Raw genomic sequence first — 26,615 nt, forward strand, 5'->3', positions numbered from 1 at the left:
CCTCCCAACCCACCATTGGTGGACGGGCACCTAGCGGGGATACTGGGTGCCTCATCCATCTCCAAAACTAGCACTTACCACCTGAGGTCATTGCCTGTGTGAGGGCTTGCAGGTCCAAGCCCAACCCCAAGAACCCCTGATCCTGTCCCTGGTGTTGTCTCTCCATGAGAGTTGCCACTCTCTGAATGGAGGCGGCAGTGCACTCGGCCATGAGGGTCAACGCAGTGCTCATGCTCCGCATGGACTCCTCCATAACAGAGACCATGGCATGCAGGCCCTCATGGATCTCTGCCAGATCCTCCCGCACATCTCTCTGGACATCCAGCATCTGCTGCCTAATGGATGACTCCAGAGGCTCAACATCTGCCTTCGGTTCAGCATGGTCCTGCTCTCTAGCAGTCCTCCGACTGCCGGTGCCCTGGGCACTCTCTGTCTCCACCTGCTCCTCAAGCGAATGTGAAGTTCCCTCACCCCAAGCATCAACATTCTAGCAGAGGATCTAATGCCCACCGAAGTGATGGTACCTGTGCTGATGCCTAGTTCAGAGAGGGTGGTGTGACACAGGTGCATCTAAAGTCCCGTGGTCCTCTGGCGTCAAGGTCGCTCTTTGGGATCCTGTGATCGAGTGCGTGCCAACGAATCTAAGGGAGAACAATGACGTGTCATTAGTTTAAGTCATCACACTGTCACTGTGCATGCCAGGCATCCTGGTGAGACAATGGAGATCTGCATCTTGGTGCGATCGTCTTTCAATGATCAATGGGGACTCCAGATTTGAGGCTCCCATCAATGATGAGACTGCACAAGAATGTTTGCACAATCTGACACTCTCACTTCTGTGCACTGCACTCTTACCTTTGTCAGAGACCCACGCCTCTCCACGACTGGCTGCCATTAGCACTTCTCCATACACATTCATACCAACTCGGTCCTCACCCTTGCGAAGCACAGCAGATTGTTGAACCTTTTGCGGCACTGCAGCCATGTGCGCCATACAAAGTTGTGGCCGCTGACCTCGGATGCCACCTCCTCTCAGGCTTTTTTGGTCTGGTGCGGTGGCCTCCTCTTGCCTTGGGTACGAGAGTGTCCCGCCTGACACCGACCTCCTCCACGAGAACCGCGAGGCACTCATCTGAGAAACAGGGGGCCGAGTGCTCACCCGACTTGCCCTCCCGCCTGGCATTTCCTGCCACCAGTGAGGCCATTGTTCCAGTCTCCGGACCGACTCTAAAGATTCTCCCCTGGTAGCCTTCAGGGAGCTGACTTTGCCAGTTTTAAAGCACTTACCGGGTCGCCATTGGACCGGGAGCCCGACAGGACCCCGCCTGGTCCTTCCTAACCTTAATTAGCCGTCCAGCGTAAAATCGTGTTTGCAATGCAATTGCGGCCAGAAGTCGATTCCACATCCGCTTCCACTCCTGATGACTTGGCAAGCATGGCAAGCATGAAATTCAGGCCCATGTTTAACCAATTTATTGGAATTCTTTGAAGAATTAATAGATGCTGTGGATAAAGGGGGACCAGAAGATGTACAGCACTTAAATTTTCAGAAGGCATCTGATAAGCTGCCACATCAAAAGTTATTGTGGAAAATAAAAGCACATGGCATAGGGGGTAACATATTGGCATGGGCAGAAGATTGGCTAGCTAACAGGAAACAGAGAGTAGGCATAAAGGGGCCATCTTTTGGTTGGCAGGATGTAATGAGTGGTGTGCCACTGGGATCAGTGCTAGGGCCTCAACTCTTTACAATTTATATAAATGATTTGGATGAAGGGGCCGAAGATATGGTTGCTAAATTTGCTGATGACACAAAGATAAGCAGGAAAGTAAGTTGTGAAGAGGGTATAGATAGGTTAAGGAAGAGGGCAAAGAACTGACAAATGGGGTATAATATGGGAAAATGTAAGGTTGTCCATTTTGGCATGACGAATAAAAAACAAGCATATTATCAAATTGGTGAGAGATTGCAGAGCTCTGAGATACAGAGGGATCTGGATAACCTAGTGCATGAATCCCAGAAGGTTAGCATGCAGGTACAGCAAATATTTAGCAAAGCCAATAGAATGTCCTCGTTTATTGCAAAGGGAACTGAATACAACAGTAGTGAGATTATGCTTCAGTTATACAGGGCACTGGTGAAACAACGGATGGGGTTTTCCATGCCCTCTGGCATTGGGTATGTTTACTGGCGTGAGAGGACAATATGGCGAGAAGGCCAAAAATCAGTTTCATGATGTCATGAAATCAGTTTGCGATTGTCCGCTCAGCTCGTCAATGGTGGACTGCATTTCCTGGCATTGGATATCAGGATCCTCCTTGTTATACATCAGCATATCATTATAAGGCTAGCCCACCAGAATCACCCCCACCCCCAGTGGATCAGCCTACATCAGCATGCACATTCACAGCAGCATATAAAAGGTGTACCAAAACAAAAACAGAATTACCTGGAAAAACTCAGCTGGTCTGGCAGCATCGGCGGAGAAGAAAAGAGTTGACGTTTCGAGTCCTCAAAACATCAACTCTTTTCTTCTCCGCCGATGCTGCCAGACCTGCTGAGTTTTTCCAGGTAATTCTGTTTTTGTTTTGGATTTCCAGCATCCGCAGTTTTTTTGTTTTTATATAAAAGGTGTACACTTGGCGGGCTGCAGTTGGACTGGAGCTCAGAAGTGAGTAAACAGTAACGTTGGATTTCAAGGCGCGTTGGTGGGGGGGGTGGTGGGGGGGAGTGGGGAAGGACTGCCCTGTGGTTGAGGCGACTGGGGTGGGTGGGGGCAAGGGCTACCCTGTGGTTGAAGGTAGCGCACAAGCACGTGCGGGGTGGGGTGGATGTGGGCAAGGGAAGTGGCCAGACATTGGGGAAATCTTGTATAAAGTGACCATTTCTCTGCAGCTGAGACAGTTCAGGCACAGCCACATTGACATGCATGGAGTTGGGCTCTAGCTTATCTGCCCACTCAAGCAACACAGAGACACCAAAGTGTCATCAAGTACGGCAGAGCTTTTCACTCCTCGGGCGCAGACTGCAAATTAATGAGCGTTTTAGTGGACTGCAGAACAGTTGGATGGCTGGGCAGGTTGTACAATCTCCTTGCTAAAGCTGGCCATGGAGCAGCCACTGGTCCTTTGCACATCAGCATCTCAGTTTGGAACAGTCTCCCCCATGGTTCAAGTTAACAGTGCAGCCTTGCAGTGCGGGTTAGGAGAATGCCTGCGCCTGAGCTGAGAGCACAGCCTGCAGTCCAATGGACGAAGCTGCCGCCAATCAGTCAGGTGGAGTGGGGCGGAGGTTGGTGGGGTTTTGGGTAGCCATGCAGCACACTAAACCCTGGCCATCCAATTGATGGCCAGCGCTCTCCGGGAAGCATTAAGGGGCCTTCACACTTAACCAGGACAGGTTCTTAGTACACCCATGTTAATCCATGCGTCTCTCTCTTTTATCCTGCAGGAGGAGTACATCTTGATCATGGAGTCTGGTGAACTTGCTGTATGCCAACGGAGCAGAGAGCAACTGTGGCGCTTAACTGGGCAGAGGGAGGAGCAGCACCCTCAGGAAGAAGGGGCGGCTAGGGCTCCCGCACATGCTGTCGAAGAGCCACGAGTGGGGCTGTCACTGGTCGGTGCCTAGCTAGACCCAGGGTCTATAGACGCCGCCTTTCATTCCAGCAGATGACTGAGAACCAGTGCCATTGAAGACTGTGCATGTCTAGGGAACTGGTCAGCCACACCTGCCAGCCACTGCAGGATTTGGCGCCAAGGGGACATGGAGGGCATCCACTGTCAGTGGCCGTGAAAGTGACGCGGTGCTCAATTTCTACACCAGTGGCTCCTTGCAGGGCTCCGCAGGTGACCTCTGTGGGATATCTCAAACCTTCACACACAAATGCATCCATGAGGTCACGGATGCCATCTTTGCGAGGGCACACAACTTTGTGCATTTCGCCCGGGACCAGGACAGCCAGGGTGCAAGATCTTTTAGACTTGCCCAGACCTCGGGTTTCTCACAGGTTCAGGGTGCCATCGACTGCACTCACATGGCTCTCAGATCTCTGTCACAACACGCGGTCAACCATAAGGGTTGAGAGCACCACAAACGCATCCTGCAGGTCTGCGCATGGTTTTCAGGGACTGTGCATGACTTCTACATTTTCAGCCGGTCACAGATCCCTGACGCCTTCCAGGGTCCACGGAAGCTGCAGGGATAGCTCCTCGGGGATAGGGGCTACCTGAAGCGGATGTGGCTGATGACACCCATGCGGCAGCCTCAAACTGCAGCAGAGCAACAGGATAACAAGGCTTGTGCTGCAACTCGCAATTTGGTGGAGCAAATCATCAGGATACATAAAATTAAGTTCCAGTGCCTGAACCAGTCTGGTGAAGCCCTGCAATATAGTCCACAGGGAGTGTCACGCATCGTTGTTGTCTGCTGTGCCCTTTACAACCTGGTGCTGCAACGGGTAGAGGAGCTGGCTGAGGAGGAGATGGAGGAGGTGGAGGTCTCCTCTGATGAGGAGGATGCCGATGGGGTTGAGGGTAAAGAGGTCCTCGAAGGCGACAATGATGGGGATGAGGCCCTCGCACAGGCCAGATGAGGCAGGCTTGCTTGGGAGGCCCTCATAGCTGCTCAATGAGAGGACGATGACGATATGCAGTGAGGAGACACCATAGACCCTCATATTGCACCTGTGAACATTTGATTACAATTTGGCTTATGGCAGCATGAATACTCTCTGTGATGATGCTCCTGTCATGGAGACACAACAGAGGCCCCAATAATTGCTCGATTACAGGAGGATGATGACGACATGGAGTGAAGACACTCCACAGATCTTCATATAGCCTCTGAGAATGTCTGACTCCTGTGTGGGTGAGGGCAGCTCGCCTGTGCTCTGTGATCAGGGTTATATCTTAGAGATGCAGCCATGAAACTTTAGAAGCATCTGATCCTTTGTCTGCCTTCAGCACCTGAACACTTCAGGAGCACAGCATCAGTGGTCACAGATGCTGAAGAGATGGGGACAGCCCCTCCTTAAAGGTGCTGAGAGCACACAGAGAATGACAGAATTCTGTGATGCCTGCCCACTACATTCTGGCAGCAATGACAAGCAGCGTCAAGGTGCAGGCATCACTAATGTGTCCAGGGAGTGTGAAGCTGGACCATCACTTTGGTCTGAAGGCTGCACAAAGCACAGGGAAAAGGCCCTGGACTGAGAACCTTGCCTTTATCTTGTGCAGAAAGGTTTCACATCTGAGTGACAAGAAAACTGCTCATCAGAACAAGGAGCCAAAGGCGGGGAGATATTCTTGGGAGTTTATTGACAATAGTGACCATTATGTACAAGTGATTAACACACATGCCCTACTACATCTTCTTAACTTTCCTAACCCTGCCTTGGTGCTCCCCGGACATGCACAGAGGACATGGAGGCAGCCTGCTGACTGCTATGCCCTGTCTGTGATGAACTTGGCGGGCGTCCTCTGGAGGGCCGAGACCTGGAGAGCCCTGGCCTGCTTTCAGGGTCCTGCTGTTGGCTGTGGCACCCTCCTCGGCCTGTGGAGCTATTGAGGTCACAGGAAGAGGGGATTTGGGTGGGCTGGACACTCCCAGAGTCACCTGAATGGATGGCCCCTGGGGTAACATCTGCTGATTGGCCCCCACTATGGGTGCCCAAGGGCCCCTGTCTGACTCCTTGTGGAGAAGTGGTAGATGGAGTGGGATCGAGCTGCTCCACACCCCCCTCGCGTACACAATGTTGGAGGCCAACTATGGCATCAGCGATGACGTTCAGCCCATGCATCAGTGCAGGAGCGATGTCCCGGACCAAGGTCTCCATGGCAGCTGCCATCCTGCCAGTGTTCACCTCGGTGTGTTGGCATGCCAACGTTATCGCCTCAGCCTGAAGGCAGATGGACTCTTCCATCGTATCTTACAATCTGAGGAGTGCAACGGACATCCCTTCCCAATGTTCCCGGGCATGTCTTTGCAGCTCCAGCAACTGTGACATGACCGAGTCCAGAGGCTCATCATCTGACTTGAACTCAGACTCTGGCCTCTGGCAGTCCTCAGATTGCTAGTCACCTGGGAAGTCCCTGCCACTGCCTGCTGCGGATCAGACAGTGTGGTGTGCTCACCAGATTGTGACCCTGAGGCTACTGTAAAGCTGGGTCCCACTGAGACGTGTGTCTCTGCGCTGGTGGAGTGCGTGGATGAACGTTGTGATGGGACTTCAAGGAGGGTGCCTCCAGATTCCTCCTCAGAGGTTTCTTTGGGGCTTGAATGAAGGCCGTGGGTCATGGACTCCGTCGGCCATTTCCCAGGTGTGCCTGCAAAAGCAAGGAGAGGTAATTGGTACATGGCAGTGGCCTGTGAAACAGGACACATCACTCACAGCATTGTTGTCTGATGGATGTTGCATTGCTGGATTCTTACCTGGTAGAGCACTGCTGACCTCACCATCAGCACAGGACTGGCCCAGATCCTCGCCAGCCAGCTGGAAGACTGTTTTCAAAGTCTGTGAGGACCTTGATTTCAGACATTCCTCCACCAGTTTGTGACCTCTCCCTCTTGTTGTGTGCCAGCTTGTTCTGCATGAACAGAGATGGAGAGAGTGTCAGGCCAGGCCAGATGATAAGTATGCCTGGTATGTGTGGGTGATGAGTGGTCCCATCGACGGGATGAGGACAATGAAGGTGCAATTGAGTGACTGAATGATGATGTCCCTCGAGCTGACAGTGAGCGAGGGCCCTGTGGATGTGTGATGGGTTTGTGAGTGTGAGTTGAGAGTGATGAAAAGAGTGACTTAGCCTGGTGGAACAGAGGAGATCATTCCTCCTCTTGCGGTGCTGGGTGGCTGTTCTCTTTTGAAGGGCGTTGGTGCTGACCACCGCTGCCACTGCCTCCCAAGCCTGGTTGGTCACACTGCTCCCCATCCTGCGGCCAGAGCGGGGGTAGAGGACATTGTGGTGGGGCCTCCACAGTGTCCAAAAGGCATTCCAGTGATGCATTGTTAAACCTGGGGGCTGCAGTCTTATTGCCTTTTGTGGACATCTTCCCTGCAATTGTCCTGGGCTAGAAGCACTGAGATATATGTGCATGGCTGGACTTTAAATATGGTGCCCGTCGTGATGAAGCAGCGAGGTGATGGCGTGGCGGGCGAATGAGAGCCTGCCCACCCTGGAACCGTCGTGTTTCCCTGGAATGCATAATTAATGAGGCGGGTTTGGGACAATGCAGCGTGAAAAGTCACATTGTTTTACCCGCCCGCTACTGCACTTCGTGCAAATCTGGGATGATTCCGCCCAACACCTGGAGCACTGTGTACAGTATTAGTCTGCTTATTTAAGGAGAGACGTAAATGCATTGGAAGCAGTTCTGAGAAGGTTTACTAGACTAATACCAGGAAAGGGTGGGTTGTCCTATGAGGAGAGGCTGGACAGGCTGGGCTTGTACCCGCTGGAATTTAGAAGAGTAAGAAACACATAAGATCCTGAGGGAACTTGACAGGGTGGATGTGGAAAGGATGTTTCCTCTTGTGGGAGAACCTAGAACTTCAAAATAAGCGATTGCTCATTTAGGGCAGAGATGAGGAAAAACATTTTCTCTTAGGGGGTTGAGAGACTTTGGAATTCTCTTTCTCAAAAGGTGGTTGAGCAGAGTCCTTAGATATCTTTAAGGCAGAAATAGATAGATTCCTGATAAACAAGGGGGTGAAAGGTTATCAGGGATGGGTGGGAATGTGGAGTTGAGGTTACAGTCAGATCAGCCAAGACCTTATTGAATGGTGGAGCAGTCCCAAGGGGCCAAGTGGCCTTTTCCCACTCCTAATCTGTATATTATTAGTGACTCTTTTATTTCTGACCCCTAGTTTTGGAATCCACTGCAAGTGGAAGTATCTCCTCTACATTTAGTTCATTGCACCCTTTCATAATTTTACAGAGCTCTGTTTGATCATGCTTCAGCCTTCTCTTTACTGAAGAAAACAGCCCCAGCCTGTTCAAGATGTACAGAAAATAACGGGAGGGTGAATTTAAAAGCTACGTGTGGCCCCAAAGCTTAATGATGTCTGTGTAGGTTTAGGAGAATAAATTAGTCTACAGCTCATCTCATCTGATTCCAGGGCTCTTGCCTCCATTGCCTTTATTAGGAAAATCATTCCGCATGTTGATGAGACACTCAGACATGAATTAGAGTTCCTTTCATACACGATGGCAACTTGGACAAATGCATCTTCCCACACACATGTCACAGTGAAGGGGGTGATTAGGTGACAGTGGGATGGAAAATATCTGCACACTCACTTAGCAGAACAGAGAAAATACACTTGTGACTTGAATCACTGATGAGTGCATTATGAGCCTCACTAACTGTCATGGACTTTGTCACACCCTCTCATACTAAGTGGTATACTAAACAGAAGTGGTTAGTTTCCAACCAGATGGAATTATGAGCTCAAATTCCAGGTAAGTCTGTCATTTTCAGGATGTATATATTTTTTCACAAAGTAACAGTAAATATAAACTCACTTTGATCTGATGGAATAAGAAGCCCGATCTCCCCAGGCATCAAATCATAATGTGCATAAGGTTCCCTATCTTCCTCGAATTCCCAATCTTACCTCTTTGTTTCCCTTTGCTCGGTAAGAAAGTTTGACTGCAGGCTCCCCCATTCTAACTTCCTGTCCAGCCTATAGCAAGTTACAGCATCTTGAGTGGGTGAGTAAAGATTTCCAGGGAGTCCCCATTACATGAAAGAACTGTAAACACTTCAATAGTTTTACGCAATCCAATGGTCTCACATCAGTTGTAGCTCTGCAATTAGGCAGATGTTCATAATAACAGAAACCATGCAACATGTTATACACCAAAGGAAGTGCAAGAAAGAGAAATAAATGACAGTCAGGACCAGAAAAAATGTTCACTTATCAAGGAGTTAACATGTGTAATTATTATGTTAAGAAGAATCAATATGTTACAGATGCTGAGGCCCCAGCTGTGTATTTCCAGCCCTTTCTGTTTTTACTAGTCAATCTCAATATAGATTGCACAAGGGAGGCAAAGATCCAGAGAAGGGGGCCAGGGGTGGTTCAAGGACAGGGGTGTAATTGGACCATGTCAGATGTAAATCAGTCCCCATTTAAAAGTCATACTGTCTTTTCTTTTACAAAACACTAAATCAAACTTCTGTACAGTGCAGTCCCGTATTCTGCTCTCTTCAAACATCAGCTGATCTTTTAACAAAAACAAAAATAGCTGGAAAAACTCAGCAGGTCTGACAGCATCTGCGGAGAGGAACACAGTTAACGTTTCGAGTCTGTATGACTCTTCATCAGAACTAAGGAAAAATAGAAATGAAGTGAAATAATAGCTGGTTGAGGGGGGGTGGGACAGGTAGAACTGGATAAAGGGCCAGTGATAGGTGGAGGCAAAGAAGAGATTGCCAAAGATGTCATAAACAAAAGGACAAAGGGGTGTTGACGGTGGTGATATTAGCTAAGGAATGTGCTAATGGAGACATTAAGGGTAGAAAGCAGGACGAGCAAGATACAGATAACCCTAGTGGGGGTGGGGTGGGGGCAAGGGATCGAAATAGGCTAAAAGATAGAGATAAAACAATGGATGGAAATACATTTAAAAATAATGGAAATAGGTGGGAAAAGAAAAATATATTTAAAAATATATATAAAAAAAATATAGATTAAAAAAACATAAATTATTGGAAAAAGGGGGATAGGAAAGGGGGTGGGGATAGAGGAGAGAGTTCATGATCTGAAGTTGCTAAACTCAATGTTAAGTCCGGAAGGCTGTAAAGTGCCTAGTCGGAAGATGAGGTGCTGTTCCTCCAGTTTGCGTTGAGCTTCACTGGAACAATGCAGCAGGCCAAGGACAGACATGTGGGCATGAGAGCAGGGTGCAGTGTTGAAATGGCAAGCAACAGGGAGGTCTGGGTCATGCTTGCAGACAGACTGAAGGTGTTCTGCAAAGCAGTCACCCAGTCTGCGTTTGGTCTCTCCAGTGTAGAGGAGACCGCATTGGGAGCAGCGAATGCAGTAGACTAAATTGAGGGAAGTGCAAGTGAAATGCTGCTTCACTTGAAAGGAATGTTTGGGCCCTTGGACGGTGAGAAGGGGGGAAGTAAAGGGGCAGGTGTTGCATCTTCTGCGGTTGCATGGGAAGGTGACGTGGGAGGGGGTTGAGGTGTAGGGGGTGATGGAGGAGTGGACTGAGTGAACTGATCTTTTAAATCCATCACCAAAATTGCACTTCTTCCCCCTTTATAACATTGCCAGTACTTCAGCCCCTCTACTCTGGACCCATGAGCCACGATCTCTGATTTCACTCTGTCCTTGTAGATCACCAAACACCCTAGTGATTTCAAAGTTCTGTGTGGTTTGTTTGGTCCCACACAAGTCCCTATGCTCTTGTCACTCTAACAATCTCCAGCTCCCTGTGTCACAACAAATTGATTTCTGAAGTTCATCTTGGACGGTTGCACAAAGTAGGCGATAGTGGATCGTCAGAGTGTTTGACTCTATGAAACACTCTGTTTTTCCTTGTCAATTACTTCAAAACGGCAGACGATTGGCTACTGGTGGAACTGCCCAGAATAAAATTGCCCACTTGTCTTCCACTGCATCTTTGCATTCCATTTTGGAAGTATTTTTCAGCCATAAACCTCAGCCACCGAACTCTGATCTTCATATGCTGGATTACACTTGTACTCTTGCGCCATTACTGCATTCTCAGAAGCTGATCTTTTAGGCATCATGTCCTGACCTTAAATCACTTCAAATAACTTTACGAGCCTCTGCAAAAGTCCTGCCTGTTTGACCACATCTTCAGCTCAGCTTCTCTCCAACCCCAATGCTCTTAATTCTTGTTCAATATCTTCCTCCCTCTGAGACATTCTATTAAGGCGATTGTTTTTTATTCATTCAAGGAATGTTGCTGTCACTGGCTAGGGCAGCATTTATTATCCATCCCTAATTGTCATTGAGAAGGTGGCAGTGAGCTGCCTTTTTGAATCGTTGCAATCCATGGGGTGTAAGAACACCCGCATTGCTGTTAGGGATGGAGTTCCAGGATTATGACCCAGCGACAATGAAGGAATGGCGATATGTTTCCAAGTCAGGATGGTGAGTGGCTTGGAGGGGAACTTCCAGGTGGTGGTGTCTGCTTCCTTTGTCCTCCTAGATGATAGCAGCAGGTTTGGAACATGTTGTCTAAGGAGGCTTGGTGAGTTTCTGCAGTGCATCTTGTAGATGGTACACACTGCTGCCACTGTGCTTTGATGGTGGAGGGACTGAATGTTTGTGGTTGGGGTGCCAATCATATGGGCTGTTTGTCCTGGAAGGTGTCAAGCTTCTTGAGGGTTGTTGGAGCTGCACTCATCCAGGCAAGTGGAGAGTATTCCATCACACTCCTGACTTGTGCCTTGTAAATGGTAGCCAGGCTTTGAGGGGTGAGGAGCTGAGTTACTCACCACAGGATTCCAAGCCTCTGACCTGCTCTTGTAGCCACAGTATTCATATGGCTAGTCCAGTTCAGTTTCTGGTCAATGGTAACAGCCAGGATGTTGATAGTAAGGGGATTCAGCGATGGTAATGCCACTGAATGTCAAGGGACGATGGTTATATTCTCTCTTGTTGAATGTGGGTCATTGCCTGGCATTTGTTTGTTGTAAATGTTATTTGCGACTTATCAGCCTAAGCCTGGATATTGTCCAGGCCTTGCTGCATTTGGCCATGTACTTCTTCAGTGTCTGAGGAGTCGCGAATAGTGCTGAACATTGTGCAATCATCAGCGAACATCCCCACTTCTGACCTTATGATGGAAGGAAGGCCATTGATGAAGCAGCTGAAGATGGTTGGGTCAAAGACACTACCCTGAGAAACTCCTTCAGTGATGTCCTGGAACTGAGATGATTGATCTTCAACAACCTCATCCATCTTCCTTTATGCGGGGTGACTCCAACCAGTGGAGAGTTTTTGCCCTGATTCCCATTGACTCCAACATTGCTAGTGCTCCTTGATGCCACACTTGGTCAAATGCTGCCTTGATGTCAAGGGCAGTCACTCTCACCTCACCTCTGGAGTTTAGCTGTTTTGTCCATGTTTGAACCAAGGCTGTAATGAGGTCTGGAGCTGAGTAATCCTGGCAGAACGCAAACTGAGCATCAGTGAGCAGGTTATTGCTAAGCTGCTTGATAGCACTGTTGATGACCCATTCCATCACTTTACTGATGATCAAAAGTAGACTGATGGGGCAGTAATTGATCGGATTGGATTTGTCCTGCTTTTTGCATACAGAACGTACCTGGGCAATTTTCCACATTGCCGGGTAGTTGCCAGTGTTGTAGCTGTACTGGAACAGCTTGGCTAGGGGCATGGGCAAGTTCTGCAGCACAAAGCTTCATTACTATTGTTGGGGCCCATAGCCTTTGCAGTATCCAGTGCCTTCAGCTGTTTCTTGATATAACATGGAGTGGGTTGAATTGGCTGAAGACTGGCATCTGTAATGGTGGGGACCTCCTGAGGAGGCCAAGATGGATCATCCACTATGCATTTGAAGATTGTTGCAAATGCTTCAGCCTTACCTTTTGCACTGATGTGCTGGGCTCCTCCATCACAGAGGAAGGGGATATTTGTGGAACCTCCTCCTGCAGTAAGCTGTTTAATTGTCTACCACCATCCACAACTGGATGTGGAAGGACTGCAGGGCTCAGATTTGTTCCATTGGTTTTAGGATCGCTTCGCTCTGTCTATCACAGCTGCTTATGCTGTTTGGCACTCCACTAGTCCTGAATTGTAGCTTCACCAAGTTGACACCTCATTTTTAGGTATGCTTGGTGCTGCTCCTGGCACACCTTCCAGCGTTCTTCATTGAACCAGGGTTGATCCCTTGGCTTGATGGTAATGGTAGTGTGGGTGATATGCCGGGCCATGAGGTTACAGATTGTGTTTGAGTACAATTCTGCTGCTGCTGCTGACGACCCACAGCACTTCACGGATGCCCAGTCTTGAATAGCTAGATTTGTTCAAAATCTATCCCATTTATCATGGCGGTAGTGCCACACGACACGATAGAGGGTATCCTCAATGTGAGCACGGGACTTCGTCTCCACAAGGACTGTGCGGTGGTCACTCCTACTAATACTGTCATTGACAGATGCATCTGCGAAAGGCAGGCTGGTGAAGTTGAAGTCAAGTATTTCTTTCCCTCTTGTTGGTTCCCTCACCACCTGCCATAGACCTAGTCAAGCAGCTATGTCCTTTAGGACTCAGCCAGCTCAGTCTGTGGTTGTACTGCTGAGCCATTCTTGGTGATGAATACTGAAGTTTCCCATCCAGAGTATATCCTGCACTCTTACCATCCTCAGTGCTTCCTCCAAGTTCTGTTCAATATGGAGGAAGACTGATTCATGAGCTGGGAGGAGGTCGGGGTGCGGTAGAAGAGGGGGGAAGTATGTAGAAATCAGCAGGAGGTTTCCTTGGCCATGTTTGTCCTGATGCCATGAGACTTTAGACTTCATGGGGTCTGGAGCCAATGTTGAGGACTCCCAGGGCAACTCCCGCCCAACTGTATACCACTGTGCCACCACCTCTGCCGGGTCTGTCCTGCCAGTGGGACAGGACATACCCAGGGATGGTGATGGTGGTGTCTGGGGCATTATCTGTAATTATGATTCTGTGAGTATGACTATGTCAGGTTGTTGCTTGTCTAGTCAGTGATACAGCTCTCCGCCCAGATGTTAATGGGGAGGACTTTGCAGGGTCCACAAGGCTGAGTTTGCCATTGTCATTTCCGGTGCTTAGGTCAATGCCCAGTGGCCTGCCTGGCTTATTCTTATCCAATTTTCTGTAGAGGTTTTGATACATCTGAGTGGCTTGTGGGCCATTTCAGAGGGCAGGTAAAAGTCAACCACATTGCTGTGGATCTGGAGTCACATGTAGGCCAGACCAGGTAAGGTCTAGATTTCCTTCCCTAAAGGGCATTAGTGAACCAGATGTGTTTTTACAACAATGGTTTCATGGTGTTAGGAACTGGAGATAGTTGAAGGAAGTTATATATGTATTTGTGTGTGTAAGGAATGAGTTTTAGCTTCAAGTTTAAGTTTGATTTGTGTTTCTACGTTGGTGTGTTAAGAAAGGGAGGAACTTGAGTTTTAGTGTCATTTTAAAAGTTGCCTGCAAGTCTGAAGGCTTTGTTGTGTACCTGCATTTGAAATAAGGTTTTACGACTCTTGCAGTGGTTTAGGGAAGTCAAAACAAACATAAGGTATAAAAACTGTGCTGTTGCCTAGCAGCAGGGTTCCAGAGAGAGGGACCCACAGAAACAGAGAAAAACATATAAGAAGTTTCAGTTCAGTTGAAAGCAGTGCCAGGAGAAGCTGGACACAGGAGAGGGAATTGCAAGTTCCAAAGAATTGAAAGAATGTCCCAAACCCAGGGATCGGAACAGGAGAAAAGACACAGGAAGACAGTGAAGTGAAGGGAGAAGAACAGGAATCTGTTCAGTGGAAGTCAAAGTAAGGAGGAGAGGGGAAGGCTCCAAGCTTAAAGGCAGAAAGTTGCAGGATGCAGACCTAAAGCGAAACAGGCTTGTGAGAAGCCAGAAGATTTAAGGAGGCAGCCAAAGTTTGGTGAATTCCTACTATGGGCGCGTGAAGCAGTGGTGTTTTGTTGGCACAGCTGGGTATCTGAGAGAGACTTTGTGGAAGGCAAAGCTTGAATGCACGTGGCAATCCAATGGAGAGGAATATCGGAGCATCTGGAGGTGGGCCCTGTGGAAGGCATCTGAGAGAGAGTGTCATTTGGGAGAAGATTCCAAAACAGGTTCTTCGAGAGTGGAGACTGGAAACTCTTGTGTGGAAGACAGAGACCAATGAGACCAGGTAGCTCATGGTGTGACAAGCGGCTGGGAAATTTGATGAGAGATCCATAGCATCTGTTTGGGGTGGCACCTGTCACTTGGTTTCAGAGTGTGGTCTGTCTGATCACAGGTCACCTGTTGGTTTACATGGACTGTGTACTTACTGTGAACTTTAGAGTATAAAATAGCTTTTATAACTTGTGTTATCCTTATGAATCTGCATGTATCTGTAAAGGCATAGTTTTGGGTGAAGGAGTATTCTAATATGATTAATCTATTCTTGTTTAATAAATGTTTTATTCTTCATCTGCTGACTCCTGTGACTCTGTTCAGTAGCTGCCTTCCACATTTCTAAGCAAAAAATAAAAAAGTTTGGATCTATCAAGTCAGGTCTCAGATCTGGCTTGTCCAATAGTAACACCAGATGGGATCATAATTAGACTTTTAATTCTAGATTTTTATTCAATTCAAATTGCACCTTCTGCAGGATTCAAACCCGAGTCCCCAGAGCATTACCCTGGGTCTCTGGATTACTAGTCCAGTGACAATACCACTACACTGCCGCCACTGACTCTCCTCTCCCCTTCCTGCCCCCCCTCCCCCGCTCCTCCTACCTACAACTGACTCTTTCCCTCTTCGCAACCCTTTCACCATTGAAGAGCTACCTGGCTTTGCTCTGACTGCTGACTGTAAATGTTCCCATCAGGGGACCCCTTGAGATTATGAAACGTTAACATCAACAGGCTATGAGTTTGCCCCTCCCTATCCCTATTGCTTCCTCCAGGCCACAATGCTCTAAGGTCTCCGTGCTCCTCCAATTCTGGCCTCACCTATTTTCATTGTTTCACCATTGGTGGCTGTGTTTTCTGCTGCCTAGGCCCCAAGCACTCAAATTTAAACCTTGCCACCTCTTTCTCCACCTTGAAGATGATCCTTTAAGCCTAGCTGTTTTTTAACCAAGCTTTTGGTCACCTGTCTTAATACTTCCTACTGTTGCTTCAAATCAAATTTTGTTTGTTAATCGAGGTGGAAGTGCAAATTGTTATCATGAGGGAGGGAGCAGAGAGGAAAGGTTAAGGTAGAAACATGAAACAGAACTGATTTGATCAGAAACCCTTAACTATTTACCTTGGTGCGACTGTAAACATAACCATCTGGGTTCGCCATGATCAACATGAAGATGTCCATTTTGTTCAGCAATGACGTGATGGATGGATCATTCCCGTAGTCAGTAGTGATCTAATGATGCAAAAAAGGAAGAATATGATTCAGAATCAGATGCTTGACTGATTCTCACAATGTAGTTTGTCCCACTTGCAAAATTATGCTCATTCCATACTTCTGCTGCTGTCCACAGGTCAAATCTTATAATGGGTCACAAGCCAAAGGGCAAATATCCACCAAGTTCCCATTTCTCAGAATAACTCGGGCGAGTTCTCAGAATAATTGAGGAGTGTGACAGAATGATCAGGTAAATTTGTGAATGATTTAACCTGATTCACTGAATGGGAAATGCAGGCGTTCGGGTATGGAATTATGACCTCATTGACCCCAGTCAGTGTTGCTCTCCAGTGATTTCGATGGAAGCTAAAACTGGGCGGGCTGTGATTCCAGCGTTGCTCCCGATCGGGTCGCTTTCCCAATGGGTGGGTTAGATTGAAATTGCTTCAATAGTTTCTGAAATGTTTTCTTACCTTCTTTGCAATCCATATGGCGACGGCCGGCGATATCCATTCACGGCCGTGGATAGCACTGTCGATCCATATGGCAGGACGCTTGCGTCCTGTGCTAAACTACGTGAATGAGAAAAACAGCCATGTCAAAGAGTCTATTCAAGAGAGTAACAGAGTGAATGCATGTTTAATGTTACACCAGTACTGTTGGGAGACATAGAAAATGGAAGGTGTAAGTATAGATGTACCAGGTAGAATAGCAAGTTTTGAAAATATACATTCGTACATTGTACTTTCTCTGCAGTGACTCCATGAGGGCTACAGAAAATGATTAGGCACTCGTGTGTGGAATGTCCAAAGTGTAACAACCAACTTGATATGTCAAAGTCATGCACAACAAATGGTGGCAACTAACTTCAGCACGAAACAAGTTAATGTGTCAATGGCTCACATACAGGAAATGGTGCATCCACATTTGCCCTATGTAAACAGCCAACAGAAGATACACACATTGGAGGTCCTGCCAACTTTCAATCGGATCTTGCTAAGGCTAGCCTAAGCAGTTAAAGTGATATGCTTGCAATTTCTTGAGTATCTGGAATGTGAGTATTAGCACCTTTATCTCATATACACTGCATGTAAAGGGTTGCGTTTTATTATCACGTTGACTTAAAAAATAAAGAGCATTACCCAGACATTGCCATGTTTCCCAGTCCTCAACGTTATTTTAGGGATAAAGAATATATGGCGATACCTCCACATAAGGACTATAGGGATTTATGGCAATATCCTAAGTAAACCCAACTTTATGGCAGTTAGACCAGGGAGGTCTGAACCTCTGCTTATGTATATCATCTTTTCTTTAGTGAGAAACTTACGTGATGAGACAGCGTTCAAAGTGTAGGACACCACTAAACAAGAACAAGGCTGGAGACAAGGTAAATCAATTAATTAGTGGTTAATTAACTGCAAGTTTGTGCTTTATGAACTCTTAGATCGTATGAAGAAGGGAAAACTGATGGAGTTGAGGAGCTCCACAGTCTTCCAGTTCTGGGAAAGAATAGCTTAGAGTGGGAAATGGGTCAATCCCAAGGATCTCTCACTCCCAAAGGGGAGTGGAATTATCAGGAAGTGCACACACTTGTGCATACCCATCAATGGAAATCATAGGCTGTGTGTCTATGGTTTGTCTGTAGGCACTTTCCCCCCTATAAAACAGGAGCATGGGATCGATCCTTTCAGTTTCAACTCAGCTCAGATACAAAGAGAAGGAGCACAGAGAATAGCTTATCTGGAAGTTACGAGGAAGAAGCTAGCTCAGGAGGCACTGCCAGTGATAACAATGATAAATAGGGAAAGATAAGATTGGCTGCAATGGAGAGAGGTGCAGGGTGCTAGAGATGACAGAGCAATCACCCATTCAGACCAGTTTCTTCTGAATGATCTGCACATGGAGTGTGAGTAAAGCCCATGACAAACAAACCGAGTGAGATTTTGCTGAGTTTGAGGGCCACATCTTCCTCCACTTTCTGCTGCTTCAAATTGGGTCACGTAGCAATGGAGAAGGGGGCAGAATCAGCACGTGCAGTTTTCACCCTCAGCAAGACTTCCCTTCCCAGTCAGTGTAGAGTTCTCCCAGGTCAGCTGTAGCATGGGACAGGTGCAAAGCACAGCTTCCTCCATCCCACCAATGTGCCTCAACTCCCAAGCTCAGAAGATAACCACCCATACTTCCACCCCACTGCCCAGTTTTCACATCAAGTCACCATTACCCATCAAGGTGTGACTGTCAAATGTGATTTTATTTGAATCAATTTGTGGGACGTGGGCATTGTTGGCAAGGCCAGCATTTATTAACCGTCCCTAATTGCTCTTGAGAAGGTGGCAGTGAGCCGCATTCTTGAACTGCCGTAGTCGGCACACCCACAGTGGTGCTAAGATACATGAAGCTGTTTTCTAAATGCACATGATTAATTACACAGTTGAGGTTGATACTTCAAGTGATTGAATGCCATTTAGTTATTGACTGAGCATCAGCAAGCTGTCCTGAAATAACTCAAGGTTCCTATGTGATGATGAGATATTAAATGTCTTCAGTTTTTGATCAACCTTCAGGATGTGAAGTGGTCGCCCTTGGGAACTTCTACCGATTCGTTGCCTTCTGACTAGGCGTGGGTTCTCAGCTGCCAGATTCTTCACCCATGTATAAATCTAAGGCAAAAACAAAAATAGAGAATGTGTAAGTCATGTCAATAAATCCCTGAATAACATCGTCACTGAGAACCTAATGCCCTTTAGGGAAGGAAATCTGCCGTCCTTACCTGGTCTGGCCTATGTATGACTCCAGACCCACAGCAATGTGATTGACTTTTAAAATGCCCTCTGAAATGGCCTAGCAAGGCACTCAGTTGTATCAAAGCACTACAAAGTTTCCCTCCCTGGTGTACCCATACCATGTGGACTGCAGCCGTTCAAGAAGGCAGCTCACCATCACATTCTCAAAGGCAATTAAGGATGGGCCATAAACGCTGGCCTAGCCAGTCACTCCCACATCCCATGAATAAATAAAAAACCAAGAGTCCTTAAGGGCACAAGTTCCTTTGACCTTCCCTGGAAGGGGTGGTGCATGAATAGAGTGTTTTCCATGATGCAACATAGGAGACCTATTTCCTGTTCTTCAATTGGGGCATTGCCCCATATTGAAGGTGGGTACATATTTCCTGGCAATGAGATGCAGCATTCCCCAATATTTCCCTATGAATAGGACTCCATTGTAGAATATGGCGACCCAGAGTGCAAACTCTACATTTATTTTCATTCCACCTTAGCTTGCTGGCAGATTCACAGACCCATATGCTCATGGGTCGCAGCTGCTGTCGGGTACCTACAGGTTCTGCTGTTCGCATTTGGGGATGCAACTGAAGGTGGATAAAAGTGTGCATGTAGTCGGCTGCAATCTTCTAAACCAAAGAGGCATCTATAAAGATTAAAATGAATTATCCTGTGCTTTCAGCAGGAGAGCTGAGTTTGAAGAGGGTACAGATCAGAGACAGAGACATCATCACCCTGATTCTCCCACCTGTGGTTCCATTGAGTGAGACAGCCATGGGAATGTGAGATCACTGAACTCACGCTATAGTTGGTGTCAGTTTTTGATGATACACGACAAACTCAGTTCCCTAGCGGCCACTTCCATCCCCTCCCTGTCACTGACTGAGGCTCAACCGGACAACTCAAAAACCCCATGTCCAATTTGACACAAACCTAGTTTCTGACCTGATGGATAGAATTTTACGGGCCCCCACCAGCAGATTCGGAGGCAGGGTGGGTTTAAAATTCCTCAGGTGGCCTTTCCACCCTCTATCTGTCTGCCCACGACATGTTTGGAATTTTACTGCAGCACACATGAGGACTCGAGTGGCCGGACCGTCCTCACCCCAAATCCCCCTGATTGAGGCCCCAAAAGTGGCCAATTACCCAGATGCCATTTTGAGGCCAGCAGGATTAGGTCAAGGATGAGGGGGGATGGTGGAAGGCAGGCAGGTTACCATGCTTGGGCAAAAACAGAAAATGCTGGGGAAACTCAGCAGGCCTAACAGCATCCGTGGAGAGAAAGACTGAGTTAACGTTTCGAGTCCGTATGATAAGGACTCGAAACGTTAACTCTGTCTTTCTCTCCACAGATGCTGTTGGACCTGCTGAGTTTCCCCAGCATTTTCTGTTTTTGATTCAGATTTCCGGCATCTGCAGTATTTTGCTTTTCCCATGCTTGGGCCTCAGGCGGAAAAGTGGGGGAACTTACCTCACAGGCCCCCTTCCCTGATCAGGCCCTCCCCCTATCCCGGGTACTGCCTCCCTCCGTCCTGTCACCTTTCCAACCCGACCAACACCTCCCTCACTCCCCCCTACTCCTCCACTTGGAGCCTCCTCTCCAGTTCGCACTGGGAGAACCCCCCCCCGTCCCACCCTCTTATTTGGTTCTGAGCTCCGGGCACTTAGAATCCGTGGGCTGCCTGTAGTCCTAGCAGTGGCTATCACTCCTGGTGGCTCTGCTGGGATTACAGAGCTGCCAGCCAATCAGAATGGCTGGCTGCTCTCTAGAGTGGGACTTCACCGAATTGTTACAGTACAGAAGGAGGCCATTCAGCCCATCGTGTCTGCACCAGCTCTCCGAATGAGCAGTTCGTTTAGTGCCATTCTCCCGCCTTTGCCCCATAACCCTGCACATTCTTCCCATTCAAATAACAGTGAATGAGCAAGTCCAGTCTCCGGGAGCATTAAATGGCTGCAGGGAGCCAACATCAAAACCCCACCATCCAAAAAATCTTGCCCCATATTCTCTCCATCATCAAGACTGCCTATTCCACCTCTGTAATCGTTTCCCCTTCTGCCTTAGTCCTACTGTTGCTGAAACCCTCCCCCATACCATTGCTATTTTTAGACTCTACTATTCCAATAGTCTTCTGGTCAGTCTCCAATTCTTACCACCCTCCATAAACTTGAGCTTGTCCAAAACTCTCCTTCCTGAATCCTAACTCACATCAAACCCCTGTACTTGCTGACTTGACTCCCAGTCCTGCAATGCCTTGATTTTAAAATTGCTCCATGGCCTTAGCTTTGTAACCTCCTCCAGTCCTACAAAAGTCCTACAGGGCTACGGACCCAGTGCTGCAAAATAGGATTAGAATAGATAGTTGCTTGATGGCTAGCATGGACACGATGGGCCGAAAGGACTGTTTCTGTGCTGTATAACTCTATGACTCAAAAATATCTCTGCATTCCTCCATTTCTGGTTCTCTGGGCTTCCTCGATTTCCCTAAACTCTGAAATATCCTCACTCAGCCTCTTCACTTCTCTACCCCACTCTCATCCTTAAAATCTGCCCCTTTGCCTCAAATTTTTGGTCACCTGTCCTAATATCTCCTTTTGTGGCTTGGTGTCAGGCTTTGTTTGACATCACTCCTGTGAAAGGTCTTGGGATTGTTTTACTATGTTAAAGATTAAAAACAAACATAAGTTGTTGTTGCTGCTGAACCAGTTAGCTATGGTATGGTACAATTATCAGGACAGGCCTAGTAACATGATACAAACCACTGGGGATAACACTGCAGGTTATTCAGTCTCTCACCTCCTTCAGTCTGTGGTAGGCTCTATAATTAAAACTGTAGGTGCCATTTCTCAGCTCAGAAATCAACATGCTTACATGCTCTTCATCCACCAAAGACTGAAAAGCAAGATTAGACAGGAATTCAGTTTCAAAAATAGTAAACTAGAGAAATATCTGATTAATAATATTCACATTTGCAAAAAACCCTCTCCCAACTCAAAGCACTTTGCAGAATGAATTACTTATTGCAGTCCAGTGCCTGTTGTTTTCTCACATCTTACAGCAAATACTGCATCCATTCTATACCAGCTGCATCCCACCAATGGGTTATGTAGTGGATGGTCATATTGGTTGAGGGAGGAATGTTGACCAGAACACCAGGATAACTACCTACTCCTCTTCAAATAATGTTATGGGATCATCATAGGGTTGCCAATTCTGGTTGGATACATTCCTGGAGGTTTCATCATGTGACCTCCTCCTGGCTCCAATTGCTTCCAAGTATTTATCCAATTCCAAGTTGAAAGTTGCTATTGAATCTGTTTCTACCGCCCTTACAGGCAGTGCACTCCAGAGCATAAGGACTCAGTGTGTAAAACAATTTTCCTCATCTCCCCTCTGGTTCTTTTGTCAAAATTCTGTGCTCATTTGTTATCAATCCTCCTGCCAGTGGAAACAATTTCTTCCTATTTATCATACCAAAACCCCAAATAACTTTAAGTACCCATATTAAATCTCCCTTAACCTTCTCTGCTCTAAGGAGAACAACCCCAAAATCGGGTCACCAAAAAGACTCAAGATGTGGTCTCACGAGGGGCAAATACAGTTTTAATGAGCCCTTCTTAGAAAGATATTTATGTTATACCCCTTACTATGTATGGCATAATTCTGTTTCCTATTTTAACAGCCCTATAACAATGTGCTGATGTTTAGTGACCCGTCCTTGCAGTTACACTTCACTGCTCATCACAAGCTGAGGAGAGGCAGTAAACAGCCAAGCTCCCCGACTCAGTCACAAACTGACACCTCACGTAGCATGGGCCGGAAGCCTGAAATATTCCCAGATTTACCTGTAGGTTCTTGATCATGACAGAATACGTGATGCCATTGGACTCCAGAAAGGATTTGACAGTGTGGACATGCTTGCGAGGAACTCGTACGTCAATAGGGAGGGCGGTCCTTACAGGTTCTTTCCAGAAATCAAGCTGCAAAGGAGACAGAATTGGACATTTCATAGCTGTCCTCACTATATAAAGTGAGGTATAAAGGTATCAGCTATGGCTTTGATAATATGCTTGTCTCAGAGTCAGAAGGTTGAGAGTTCAAATCCCTTTACTGCACATGGTTTTTTTTAATGTATTCATTGCCCACCCCTACTTGCCCTTGGGAGGGCGGTGATGAGCTGCTTTCTTGAACCATTGCAGTCCATGTGATGTAGGTGCATCCACAGTGCTGATAGGTAGGCAGTTCCATGCAGGATTTTGATCCAGTGATAGTGAAGGAATAGCAATATATTACCAAGTCAAGATGATGTGTGACTTGGAGAGGAACTTGCAGCTGGTGGAGTTCCCAAGCATCTGCTGCCCTTGCTCTTTTAGGTAGTAGAGATCGTGAGTTTGGAAGGTGTTGAAGGAGGCTTATGAGATCCTGCAGTACATCTTGTACCCACTGAAGCCACTATGTGCCGGTGGTGGAGGGATAATGAAATTTTATGGTGGTGAATGGGGTGCTGCTCAGGCTGCTTTGTCCTGGATGGGGTTGAGCTTCTCAAGCTGCACATAATCTAGAAATACTGACACTCCAGTGCTGCACTGAGAGTGTGCCGCACTGTTGGAGGTATGAGATGTGAAACTGAGGCCCTCACCTGCTCTCTCGGGTGAAAGTAAAGGCTGCCATGGCTCTACTTTGAAGCAGAACAGGGGAATTATCCATCATGCCCTGGCCAATATCTATCCGTCAGCCATCACTAACAATAGATTACTGGTCATTGCCTCAGTTCTGTTCCTAGAACTTGTTACATGTAATTGGCTTCTACAATTCCCACATTACAGCAGCAGCTATAAAACACTTTAGATGCCTGAGGTTGTGAAAGGCCCTATATAAATGCAAGTTTGTTTTACTGCAGGTCACTTCACCGAGGAGCTCAGTGTCGTAGCCTCAATGACCCTGGAAACCAGTTCCAGCAATCATACCAATACTGATGGATCACGTTACTTTTTCTGTTACCACACACCCTGGCCCTCAAGCACAGAGAGCAGAATCTTTTGAGAAACCTAACTGAAGGGCCTACGCCCATATGGCAAGAAACTGCCAAGGGTAGGAGAGAAGATGAGGTAAACTGAGCTGCCTTGGAAGTGTGACACCCAGGTTGGAGTGACAAAGGTTGTAGAGAGAAGGGATGATTGGCTGAGATAGGAGGTCTACAGTTCTGGGGCCGTCCCACCTGTAATGTTTGTCAATATGAATGTCTGGCTTAAGGCCTTAGTTTCTCCAAATGACCTAATGTCTTTGACATAAAGAAATGCCACATTTAAAAAGGGACAATTACCTTCAGATGCTCCATTCTCTCCAGGGATTTCACCAGAGCCAACTGCTCCTCACTGTTGGCATGGATACGCAATACCTGGTGACTAGGGGATTGAAAAAATGGAGGTACAGAGCACTTAAAATTCAAATGATAATACACATGGACATATGAAATGAAAAGAACAAGGAAGATGATGATGCTCATTGACCTTCTCCATCTACACAACAATGCAGCTATGTGTGCCATTGAGTCAAACCCTAACAATGCCTCAACCTCACAATCGCAAGCGATAAGGGGCAAAACTGTGGCCTAAGCTAGAAAACCTGAGAAATTTCTCCCTGTCTCCCCAAGGCAATCAGGGGAGTCTAATCCACAAAACCGCATAGTTCACAGTTAGTTAGTACCTGATCCTCCACAACTAAAAGTGTCCTCTTAGTACCAAAGAAAGTTGGCATTTAACCAGACACTGTCTTAGGCCTGAATTTTCACAGGGATGGCTTAGCCAAAATGGCACTGCAGCCTCAGCTCCAGATATCCCACCCCCGATCCCGGCACCCACCATTTTCGCCAGTGGGGGTGGGGGCGGGTTGGGGGGAGGGGTGCAAAATCAGAGGCGGTTTGTACTTTACACATCCGTGGTTCACGGAGGCAGCTGTACATGTGAAAATGCAGCTTCCTTCAAATAGATCCAATTTTCATTAGTGGGATATCCAAAACATGACCTGTGGGCTTTAGACCTTTAAGGAAAGGGCCTAAAGCTGCTGGAGCTATTTGGATAGGTCCATGTACCCCATTAAGATAGGTCAGAGAGACCCCTTTGGGAGAGTTCATGTGCACATTATGAGATGTAAGGTGCCTGTTGGGAGAGGTCAAGTGACTTTTGGGATAGTTAAATTGGACACGAATGTAAATATAATGTGGATATACTCATTGGAACTGTCAAGCTGTCAAGACATTTAAATCTCCTGCCCTTTAAATTAAAAAAGCGGTCTGCATTTTAAAAAAGTGCTTGCTATTTCATTCTGTCTGTTGTCACAAGTCTGAGGGTTATCATTATAAGAAAAGTGCTGCATGCCTGATTTCACAACCAACCATTATCATAGTGGGGTGCCTGTCAGTTCACAGTTTGACTGACAGTTCCAAGTAGTTATAAAATCTGTGTTATGGGGCTATGAATACAAATGCTTGTGTGCATGAAATGTCTGCGTTTATAAGGGATTAAAGTAGTTGAATGTCAGGAAGATATAATAATTTTTGTAATGTTTTTGGAATTTATTGTGAAGTAGAGTAATAGTGGGGTCTGTGTCTGGGTCTGTGTTTATGAGATTTAATTGAAGTAAAGGCAGCTGATCCTGAGAATTTGATGTAACAGAAGATAAACTAGGTTTGAAATATTAAGTAGGTAAACACGGGGGAAGTTTTAGGATGTGAGATGTAAAGGGAACAATTAGATTTTTAAATAAACCAGCCTAGGTTGAATTCAAAAGAGGGAGTGAAATATTACACCTGTCCAGAAGAAGTTAAGAAACAGTGTGTTTATTTTTTCCCAATATTACTGGCAAAATTGGTACTATGATAGATTTTATTATTAGAGAGGTAAAAGTCTAAAGACATAGGCCAGAATTTTTTGCTTGTCGGGCGGGCGCATGCCTGGCCTGACCCAACCAAAGGTAAAATGACGCACAATAATCTTGGGCGAGTGTCCCGACGTCATCGCGCACTTGCACGATAGCTTGATCGGCAGGTGCATTGCCAACAATTAAAAAGCCTATTCAGGCCATTTAAGTAATAATTAAGTTTAATTTTTTGTTGCCAGTCCAACCTTTCGGATTTTTTAGAAAACCTCATCCATGGACAGGATGAGGTTTCCAACTGCAAATAAAAATTAAATTAAAAAGTTTAAATTTAATTCATTCACATGAGGGGGCATGTTTTTAAACATTTCAAAATTCTTTATTTTTAATTTTTTAAACCTTCAGCTTCCTGAGGAAGCTCTCAGGGAGCTTTTCCTGTACACACCTGCACACATGTGTGAACTTGCGTGCTTGCACTCCTCTGCCCCCCCCGCCACACAAGCAGCACTGAGCACTTCCGTGCGTTTCACGCTTGGCAGATCTTAATTGGCCAGCCAACGTGAAATTGCAGCTGGGTCCTGATCGCAGGCAGTGGTCAGCTTCCTGACCACTCCTGCTCACCCCCGCTGAACTCGCCCAATGAGGGCAAAATTCCGCCCATGGTGAAACAATGGGAATTTGCATTCAAAGTGGAAAATATGTATAAAGGAGGGAAGGCTGTGTGTAAGGGAAGGCATTCTAAGATGGAACAAGTGTGAAACGCTCCAGCATCTAAGCATGAAGCTGCTGTCTACAAAGAACTGAAGGAAGAAAACTCACTTTGAATTGGATTGTTCAGAGTATCGTATTTATTTGCCTGGGTC

General features: G+C 46.8%; 1 protein-coding gene across 5 annotated transcripts in view; it reads right to left on the minus strand.

Annotated features, from left to right (window-relative positions):
- The window catches only part of LOC121285998 (carboxypeptidase A1-like), a 64,126-nt gene that overhangs the window by 18,261 nt on the left and 19,250 nt on the right, over window positions 1–26,615 (minus strand). For all 5 annotated transcript variants that reach the window (XM_041203013.1, XM_041203012.1, XM_041203015.1 and 2 more), the window contains 6 exons: window positions 24,200–24,281; window positions 22,722–22,856; window positions 21,673–21,768; window positions 18,654–18,755; window positions 16,566–16,664; window positions 16,000–16,110 (listed from right to left, as the gene is read on the minus strand). In XM_041203013.1, coding sequence (XP_041058947.1) covers window positions 16,000–16,110; window positions 16,566–16,664; window positions 18,654–18,755; window positions 21,673–21,768; window positions 22,722–22,856; window positions 24,200–24,281 — 625 coding nt within the window. The remainder of the gene's footprint in view (window positions 1–15,999; window positions 16,111–16,565; window positions 16,665–18,653; window positions 18,756–21,672; window positions 21,769–22,721; window positions 22,857–24,199; window positions 24,282–26,615) is intronic.

This window comes from Carcharodon carcharias, chromosome 13, assembly GCF_017639515.1.
Source record: "Carcharodon carcharias isolate sCarCar2 chromosome 13, sCarCar2.pri, whole genome shotgun sequence".
Taxonomy (NCBI): Eukaryota; Metazoa; Chordata; class Chondrichthyes; order Lamniformes; family Lamnidae; genus Carcharodon; species Carcharodon carcharias.